Source organism: Carassius gibelio, chromosome B24, assembly GCF_023724105.1.
Source record: "Carassius gibelio isolate Cgi1373 ecotype wild population from Czech Republic chromosome B24, carGib1.2-hapl.c, whole genome shotgun sequence".
NCBI classification, from domain to species: Eukaryota; Metazoa; Chordata; class Actinopteri; order Cypriniformes; family Cyprinidae; genus Carassius; species Carassius gibelio.
In genome coordinates, this window is record NC_068419.1 from 20,390,957 (window position 1) to 20,401,377 (window position 10,421).

General features: G+C 33.1%; 1 protein-coding gene across 1 annotated transcript; it reads left to right on the forward strand.

The window, feature by feature from the left end:
• The first annotated feature begins 605 nt into the window (after positions 1-605).
• Positions 606-10,026, forward strand: LOC128013398 (phospholipid scramblase 2-like). The gene is made up of 7 exons (XM_052596356.1): positions 606-727; positions 5,396-5,486; positions 6,057-6,099; positions 6,191-6,411; positions 6,557-6,718; positions 9,486-9,644; positions 9,730-10,026. Exons 1-7 carry the CDS (start codon positions 681-683, stop codon positions 9,757-9,759), a joined length of 753 nt encoding a protein of 250 aa, XP_052452316.1. The 5' UTR covers positions 606-680; the 3' UTR covers positions 9,760-10,026.
• The last annotated feature ends 395 nt before the right edge of the window (positions 10,027-10,421 follow it).

Sequence of the window (10,421 nt, forward strand, 5' to 3'; positions counted from 1 at the left end):
TTCAAGCCATTTTCACCTTACAAGGCTTTTGATGTCAGCTGCTCCATTTACTTTAGCTGTTCAAAAACAGTTTGTTACTGTTATTGTACTTTATGATTTTATTACATATAATGGTTTCTAGTGTACATAACATGCTAGAGTTTATTGCACTTAATTGTCGTTTTAGTTATTTTAGACCCTTAGTGTTCAATTAGTGTTCAATTCCATTATACAAAATCCATTTGTATAAACATGATATAGGATGACTAGAACAATATTCAGTACTGTGGTATGTCGATTCGATTTAACTCATGAAAAATCTCGTTATGATTTGCGGAGTTGGCGATAATATCAGCAGTAGTCTCTGCCTCCTGCAGGAGAAGGTTTTTTTTTTTTTTTAAATCCTACTATGCCGAAAACCCTTCCTTGTGAATATTATTTAGCACGTGTTGACGTTATAATATTCATGAGTCAAGCCTTTCTTTGTGCTCACTTACAATCGTCTGGCAGATAGTATTACACAGTGACTGTACGATACTTAAATCATATGCATGAGCAAAAAAAAAAAAAAAAAAAAAAAGGACCTTACCATAGTAGGATTGTTAATTCGCTTCCGGGAAATCTCGACTGACGCGTAATGACGTAAAAAGAGCTTTGGAGCACATGAGCATCATGCCAGCCAATGGAATGTGGTGCATAATATGGGTTTGGAGACCCTTATCTCAGTCTTTATCATACGAAGACGCAGGTGAGTTTTGATCCTGTAAATAGATTTGTGTAGCAGATTTAACGCGTCCGCGAACGTCATGCTGCTTATAAACCATGCGTGTATTTTTTTTTTTTAATTTATTTTTTTTATGAGCAAAAAATCTTGTCTTGAACGCACTTGCTGCATGCCATAAACTGTTGTGTTTCTTCAGGTCGTGTTGCTATATTATATTATATTTCTCTCTTGTTTCCAGGCTATTCATAAAACCATACCGTAGGCTTTGTTTAGATTTAAATAGTATATGTTTACCTGGTTCTATGTCTTCTGGACATACAGTAGCCTAGTTGTCTAAATTTAGAAGACTTCTATGGTATGGAATTTTATTTCTTCTCTCTCTATCTCTCTCTCTCTTTCTCTTTCTATCAGTGGATAAATGTTTATATGTTACTCTGCTGAAAAAAAAAAAAAAAAAAAAAAAAATATATATATATATATATATATATATATATATATATATATATATATATATAGATAATTATTATTGTCACAAAACTTTCTTTTCTAACTCTTGAATGCTAATGTATACAGATGTGATGATTTTAGGGGTGTATATAGGCAGCGGATGGGAACAGTCTGTTATACAAATCCCACTAAACATTGGACATCGGAAAGACCTGCAGATCATGTCTATTTTAGGTCTGTCGGTCCATGACCACTTCTAAATATCTATTCGCCCAACTTGGACGTCATCCTGATGTTCAACATTTGACCTTTGAACTGTTTAATTTTTTAATAACAGTTGCAGGAAATATTTGTTTTATAGGGCCCATCAACATGATTAATACATGAAGAGTTCAGATGCAAAAGCCTTTAAGTGCCATCTGAAATTTTCTTCTAGAATGATAATTTTTGTCAAGCTTGTATATTTCATTTCAATAATTTCACTTAAATGGCAATGCAAATGACCTATTAATTGTCATTTAAGTGAAAGTACTTAGCTACAGAGGCTTTATAAAAAAATATAATTCTAGAAGAATTTCAGATGGCACTTAGAGGCTTTTGCATCTGAACTCTCCATATACAGATGATTTATTAACAAACACGATTCATTATGTGAATGTATTTTTGTATATTATATATTTTGCATGTATTTTTGCATGTATCTGTTTATTAATTTAGAAATGCAATTTGTGGGAAATTATAGTTCAGAAAATAATTTCATGGTAGCATATAGGCCTCCTATTAATAATTTTAAAAGAGACAAACATCAGTCAACATCACTCTAATTGGTCAAGGCAGCACATCATCATAACCCAACCAGTAAACACTGCTCTGATTGGCCGAGGCAACACAACTGGCATTTCGAGAATTTTGGCAAAATGACGGCACAGCTTTTCAGCCTGCATCGACAAATTTATTTTTGAATAATAAAATGGTGATATTGAATTGTGATTTATTTGTATTTATATAACTCTAGTGTTACTCCCATGTTTCCAGAGGGTGGAAGACATGTTTTCTGTGCCAGTTAATTTTCCTGTAGCTTTTCTTTGCTAACAACTAGTTTCAACAGGAAATGCATCACACCTTCATATGCATCTCCAGCAGCAGGTGATAACTGGAGATGCACACGAAGGTGTAATGCATTTCCTGTTGAAACTAGCTGTTGAGCCAAAGTACTGTAAGCTACAGGAAACTTAACTGGCACATAAAACATGTCCTCCACCGTCTGGAAACATGGGAGCATAGTTATAGAAGTTATAAAAACGGCGTCCAAAATAAGTCTAAATTTGATGTTAAAAAGACATCCACAAATTACCACATTTGGACTATAAATAGCTGTACACGGATGTCCCACGGATGTCAATATTAGACATCAAGATAACTCGTAATACCCAGATGAGCCATGTGTTATTCAGTTTGGCGGTTGTTATCTGGGATTATTACACGTCTCTACTTGATTCTGATCACGACATTCTGAGATGTTATCCCTCGATAACAACCGCTAAAAGTTGATAACACAGGCTCATCCTGGTAACTAGGGTCAGTGCTGTACTCTTGCTACAGTTTTTCTTGGTGGAAGCTTTGCATTTGTTTTGCTAATAAAATATTAAAACTCACTTTAAAATTGTGTCCATTTATTTAATTATGTCAAACACAGATGACATTTTGCTACGATTGTTTTGTACTCTGTAAAGGATAAGATAACTAACAAACTGGTAAGATTTTAAAACATTTTCGTCTTAAATCTTTTATTGACTTAATTATATCTGCGGTGAAATTTAAATTCTGTGGTGTTGTTTAATAAGTGTGGTGACTGGTTGCAACTCCTGTGTTCACGGAAGCTTTGCGTTCAAATATTTCAACTCAAATCAATATTTTGTGTCTAATTATTTACTCATGTGGGAAACAACCGTGTAATAAGCAGGATAATGTACATCCAGCCGGTTGTTATCTCAGAATAAACCCCTTCAAGCTGATACAAAACCCTTCCGCTTCATGTCAGGATCCTGATCACCCTGTCAGCCTTATTCTGAGACAACAACCGCTGGATGTACATTATAACTTACATAACATACTGCTGGATGGCATGATTGACCAATCAGAATCAAGTATTCCACAGCGCCGTCTAATACAGTAAATGAATTTAACATCATCCACTTCTCAATATACAGCATTAAATATAGCCAAATAAAGTTTGATTCTACGCCAGAAACACAAATGTAACCAGGGAATGAATTTCAAGGGGGGATATTGTTTCATTTCCAACTAAAGTTACTTCTATATTTTATCCATTCAAAAGAACGCAAAAGCGATCCCACTTCTGCACATAAACCTAGCACGATATATCTGTGTCTATGGTTCATTGCCCAATACTGTCTTTTGTGATTGGCCATAATACCTGCAGACTGTAGCCAATACAATTGCCTCTCCTCACAGCACAGATCATGAAAGCAGACTGCTGTTTTTGTCATTCATTAGAACAAACACAGTGTTGCAATGATGTAAATAATAGCTTCAGTGTGCAGTGCAGAGATCTTCATTAATGAAAGTTTGTGATATCACGATGAAGTAAGACGAGTAACAGCTTTTAAAGGAAGTTTGCAAATGTGAAATTGAATTTATACGACTTAAATTTTAGGTGACTTACATTTTAGGAACATCATTGTCTGATTGTACTCTATTTTATCCATGAAAATTATTTCAAATTCACAGCTGTGCCGATGTGCATCTCCAAGCAAACACATGCTGTTTCATTTCTGAATGAATCTGCATTTTTGAACAAATCTAGTGAGTCAATGATTCAGTGACCCATTCATAAAGACAGGCACTTGCTTCGTTCTTAAACGAATCAGCCGTTTGAGCGAATCAATTGGAAGAATGATTCAGTGACAAAGACAGCCACTTACTGCCACCTACTTGCAGTCTCAGTTTTATTTTTAAAGTATAAATGGAGTCATTTTTATATTTCTGTATTCAAAACATTATATTTAAAACATTGTTATTATGACATGCATGAATGCCACCTCTGAATGTTGTCAAAAAGTCTGTAAATATTCCTTAATGCCACATTTGTGCTCTTCTGTGCTGTTCAAAGATGATTTGTTGATACTGATTTCATTTCACTAGTAACTTATTCTTCCTGATTGTATTTTATTATTTAAATTTTATTTACTTTGTAATTAAAATTTTATAAATTGAATTTTAGTATGTTGGGGGGGCACAAAAGATGACATACATTTAATAAAATTAAGGTAATTAGTTAAGTTAAAAAAAATAGTTAAAAAAAAAAACACTTTAAGGAGTCAAAATATAATATAAAGGTTAATTTCTGTCAATGATCAGATCAAAAGTGCTCCTGAAAAGAAATGTAAACGACATAGAATCCTTTACATTGTAAAGTTAACTTTTAAAAACTTATTGCAAACATTTATGCAAAGTGTAAACTATAAAATATCTACGAATCATGCAATAATGTACCACTAAATAAGAAATGTTTTGAGGGCTTAGCTAAACAGGCCAGTTAGACACCATTATTAAATGTTCTCATTTTTTTATTTTTTATTTATTAAACACCAGTGGTCATTAATGATGCTTACATTATATACACACACACAGTGTATGCTTTTGTCTTAATATCCAAGAAGGCTTAGAGAAAATATGAAATAAGCTTAATGTTATTATAGATTATAAAGGGTTTTATAATTAAACACATTCAAAAAGTTAATCTAAAATTATTATTATTACCATTATTATCCCCTTCCCACCAGTGAATTCTGGCCATTTCCTCCACCGGTGATATCCATTGGCTCGCCTTGATGGTTTAAAACAAATATATTTACAGTATTTTGATGTAACTAGCACCTAGCACCCTCCATAATTAAAGCATGCCCCCACGGGAATGTTTTACCCCTCAAGTTTTTTTTTTTTTTTTTTTTTTTTTTTTTTTCTTACTGCTGAGAATTTTATCATTTACTGTGAAATGTATTTTCTCTCAGGTTCATGATGAATACTAATGCATCGCTCTTAGAAACGTAGTTCATAGTTATAATAAAAATGTATCTTGGCCTTATCTAGTTATAAGGGAATATTTTGGGAATTTTATATTTTGGGAAAAACGCTCTCCTCTACATTTCATTTGTACAAAATTATTTGCCATGCTAAAATTTCATTGACCAATATACAAATCTTTCTCGTCTTCACCACAAGGAAAAGGGAAGCCATGCAGCCTATGAATATGTATATGGTTCCCAATCCAGGAATACCAGGATATCCACCAGGATTAGAGTACTTGACACAGGTTAGTTCATCTGCAGACTCTAAAAGCCTCAGTTAACTTTTTGCAAAATTAAATCAAATATTCTATTTAAAAGATTAATTTAACAGATTAGTTGAATATTTAAATAACTAATGACAGAAAAATCCCAGTAAAAATAAATAAAATAAAATAAATGATATTTAATTTATTCTATGTCTTGTGATTATTTACATATCTAATTGCCCATAGTTTAATTGAAAATGTGTCATACCAGCATCACTATGAATGCAAAAAAAAAAAAAAAAAAACGCTTTGTCTGTCATTAGTTATTCAGTTATTCAAGTTAATTGTCAAAATTGTAAATATAATATTTGATTAAATTTTTTGTACTGTAATGACACTTTAAATACAAATAAATATTAATAACAATTATATCGAAAGTCATTTATGAATTCTGTAAGTTTAGCCAGGGGCGAATTTAGCCCCAACTCAGGGGCCAATTTACTCTATTAGACAGATGGCGTCTTTTAATAATTGTAAATTTTCTTCTATAACCAATTAATTAGCAAAAAAACAAACAAACAATGTATTTATTTATTTACTTTCCCTTAGGTAGATCAACTTCTTATCAAACAGAAAGTTGAGCTTATTGAAGGTATGCATAACAGTTTATTACAGGCAGACCTATTTTTGCCCACATATAAATATGTATTATGTAATGAATATGATCTGTATGGTTTATGCAGTTTTGGCAGGCTTCGAGAGCAACAATAAATTTGAGATCCGTAACTCCATGGGTCAGAACGTGTTTTACGCGGTGGAGGAGAACGACTGTCTCACCCGTCAGTGCTGCGGCCCGCAGCGATCCTTCACCATCCGTGTCCTGGATAACTTCGGACAGGAGATCATCACAGTCAGCCGTCCTCTCAAATGCACGTCCTGCTTCTTCCCATGTTGTCTGCAAGAGGTGATCTGCCTGGATGGCAAAAAACAGCTCTGAAAAGTTCTGGTTCTAGTTTTAGCTCTGAGTATTACATAATTTGCAGAGAAAAGAGAGTATTTATATGACTAAAGGGGCAATTTTGTTTTATTCCTTATCTTTCCTGTCTCAGCTGGAGATCCAGGCTCCTCCTGGAAACACAGTGGGATATGTTCTACAGCAGTGGCACCCATTCCTCCCCAAGTTCACCATAGAGAACGAGCAGCGAGAGCCGGTCCTGAAGCTCCAGGGGCCGTTCTGTGCCTGGAGCTGCCGGCCAGATGTGGACTTTGAGGTAGGACATCTCCAGCACCCTGTGATCAAACGGTCCCAGACAACAACAACTGCTAACTCTCACTGAAAATGAATGGCTTTGTTTCTGTATAACACAGCCCTTAATTCCCTTGAAAGCTTTGTTTAGGCCGGTGAGCTGAGACTGATGTTTTCTCAAAAACAAATCTAATTATACTTCACGTAAAGAGCATAAAGCCTTTTTTATATCCTATTTTAGCATTATTTTCAATTAGCCACATGGTCTTCTCAAATTCTTTTTACTCTAATGTGAAAAATAGCAATTATTTGCAATGTATTTATACAGTATACTATTTGTGTCCTTAATTTATAGTTTTTATGTACTGCTTTTATCTCACAGTTTTCCCCCCCTCCCAGTGGCGTAGCCAGGGGGGGGGCCATGGGGGCACTGGCCCCTCCTGAAAACTGATTGGCCCCCCAGTGTGCCCCCACCCTTCTACTTGTCTGTCACTCACAAATTCAAATTATAATCTTTCAGTTTCGTAAATAACTCATGATTGCGTCGCGATGCTTCTCAATGAGGACCAAGAATAGCGAGCTGCTGTTTTCCAACGAAAAAAGCACCTATTTTAAATAGCTTATGTTTTTCGATTAGCGAGTTGTTGCAGTGCAAGAAGTGTTTGGTACTAACGTTAACGTCTTTCGGTGTTAGACAGACCAGGTTCGATGACGATGTTATCTCCTAGAGCAGACCAAGATGCTAATCATTATATTTACTATGCTCCTCTGATGCTGAATGTAAAAGGGGTTGACTGCGTTACGATTTACTTTTTTTTTTCGGCCGAACGCGCCGATATAGGCAACAACGCAATTTAAAGCAATGGTTAAAGCAATGGTTTAAAAAAACTATAATAGCAATTCTAATAAAGTCATTATTGAATCATGCAGTCGAGTTTTCACTCAAGTGAGGTGACGAAACAAATTGTGTAATGTTTATCTAATGCTCCACACTTTTTTTTTAAGTCTATATGTGTAACGGAGGCCAGCGAGTAGTGCTGTGCAGGTAAACCTCACTCCCCGATCTCAAGAGACGCACTAGCGCTGTAGCCATTTAGCCTCGTTGTTAGTGCGTCCGCCTCTCATGCCGGAAGACCCGGGTTCGAGCCCGGGTGAGAGGGCTTACATATGGGTGAGACACATGCAAAAACATCGTTTTTTTTTACTGGTCAATTTTGAGATTTGGGGCTGTTTGTCTTCAGTAACATGTCTTCTTTCAGACTTATGGTGAAAAAAAAGTCCAAAATACACATATAGGTCTTTATTTTTCTACACCTTTAGTCTATTTGCGTCTGTAGATTCCTAATAAATTCAGTTGGCGTTCTAAATCACCATGGTGCTCCGCGATTGCTGTCTGCACCCTGGAAATCTCTCTCTCTCCCTTCACAGAAGTTATTGACAAAACGTCATTTGATGACACCCAGAAACATTCTCAAAAAAATCCTACATAATTATTTAATGCATGATTAAATAGCAAAATAAATAACTAATACTAAAATAACACTGGACTAATTAAGCTGTTCTAAACTGTTTTATAGGATCCACATATTTTACATGTTAAATTAAAGCTACCTTTTTGAACAAGTAGCTTTCTAACAAAGTATGGATATATGATATTTTTAAATCAATATGCTCAAGATTAATTAGCCTTGACATAAGTTGATTTTGTTTATTCATCAATGCAAATTTACTGCAACTGCTGCTATGCAAATTGAATGGGATGTGGATAATAAACAAAAACATATAATGAAATTATATTAAATTTATATTATATATTAGTTATATTAATTAATTAATTGTTTATTTATTTCTATGAATTATTAATGTTATTCTGCATTTACATAAATAAGGCTATTATATATATATATATATATATATATATATATATATATATATATATATATATATATATATATATATATATATATATATATATATTATATAAGGCTATTATAAATAAATTATATTATTATTATTTGTGAGTTGTACACTATTCATACATTGGATTATTTTATTTATTACAGTTTTCTTTCACTTTTGTAAAGTGAAAAGTTAATACAAATTGTATTTGATTTTTTTTTTAATTTAGAACAGTGAATAACTGCTATTAAAATATAATAGGGTATCACTGTTTATTACTGATTTTAAAGGTTACTGAACTCTTGAAATGATTTGGATATACAGTTCAAACAACACAAGATTGGCCCCTCTGTATTAATCGTGGCCCCTCTTGTGCCCCCCAGTTGAAAAAATCCTAGAATCGCCCCTGCCCCCTCCTAAACTCCTAAACTCACAACTGGAAGACATAAACTCACAGTAAAAATAAGCAAACAAAAACACCATACACTCACTTTTTTATTTATTGCACAATTTTGCCATTTGTATCTTGCAATTACATAAATTAATAATAATGATGACTACAATAGTTACAATATTCAGTTATATGATTAAACCATAGACAACTATTATTCTTTGCGACTTCTGTATCATCTTTATGGAGAATATGTCAGTAATAAGTGATTAATAATTCAGCTCTTTTAAAACAATAGAATTTAGCCAGAGAGCTTCAGATTAGATTTTGTTTTGTTATTAGAATTTTTTTTTTTTTTTTATGTCTACTGGCTATTCGGTTCTTTCTATAAATGGCCACCAGGGGGAACTGTTGTTGAGCGGATGCAATATTTCAAGTAAATATTAAGTATGGATCTACATAGACATATTATTTGTTTACATCTTATCATGCCCCCTTGAAGATCCTGACCCTGGATGATGTCAGCATTGGAAAGATCAGCAAACAGTGGGCAGGACTTCTCCGGGAGGTATTCACAGATTCAGACAACTTTGGGATCCAGTTCCCCATGGATCTTGATGTGAGAATGAAGGCAGTGATGATCGGAGCCTGCTTTCTCATTGTGAGTATGAGTGTACAGCGAATATGGTTTGACAATATAGGTTATAAATTACATATTTGATTGATTTTTTTTTTTTTTTTTTCAGGACTTCATGTTTTTTGAGACAACTAACTAGTTGCAACGCAGACGGTGTTGTAACTGGAAACGAGTGAGAAGAGATGATGTTAACCCTTGCACATCATACATCTGAAAAATCCAATGGAATGCATGTGGATATGAAGCCAGCAGTGTAGAAGAACTGTGATTTTAGAGACTGTGAAGAAGCTTCCGGTGTGTGTTCAACTGGTTATGCTGATTAAAGCACAATGTGTTTTTGTTGTTGTTGTTGTTGTTGTTGTTGTCTGTTTGTTTTTTCTTATCTGTAATAAATTACCCTAACTAATTGATGTCATGACCTGCATTGAAAGGAATAGCTCACCCCAAACAAATTATATATATATATATATATATATATATATATATATATATATATATATATATATATATATATATATATATATATATATATATATATATATATATATATATAATTTTTTTTTTTTTTTGCAGTAATACCTGACCAATATACACCTTTGCAACACAAAGTTATAGTTTATTGTGAAATAATATATATATATATATATATATATATATATATATATATATATTTTATATATATATATATATATATATATATATATATATATATATATATATATATATATATATAAAATATATATATATATATATAAATATATATATATATATATATATATATATTAGCACTTTTCATTTTAA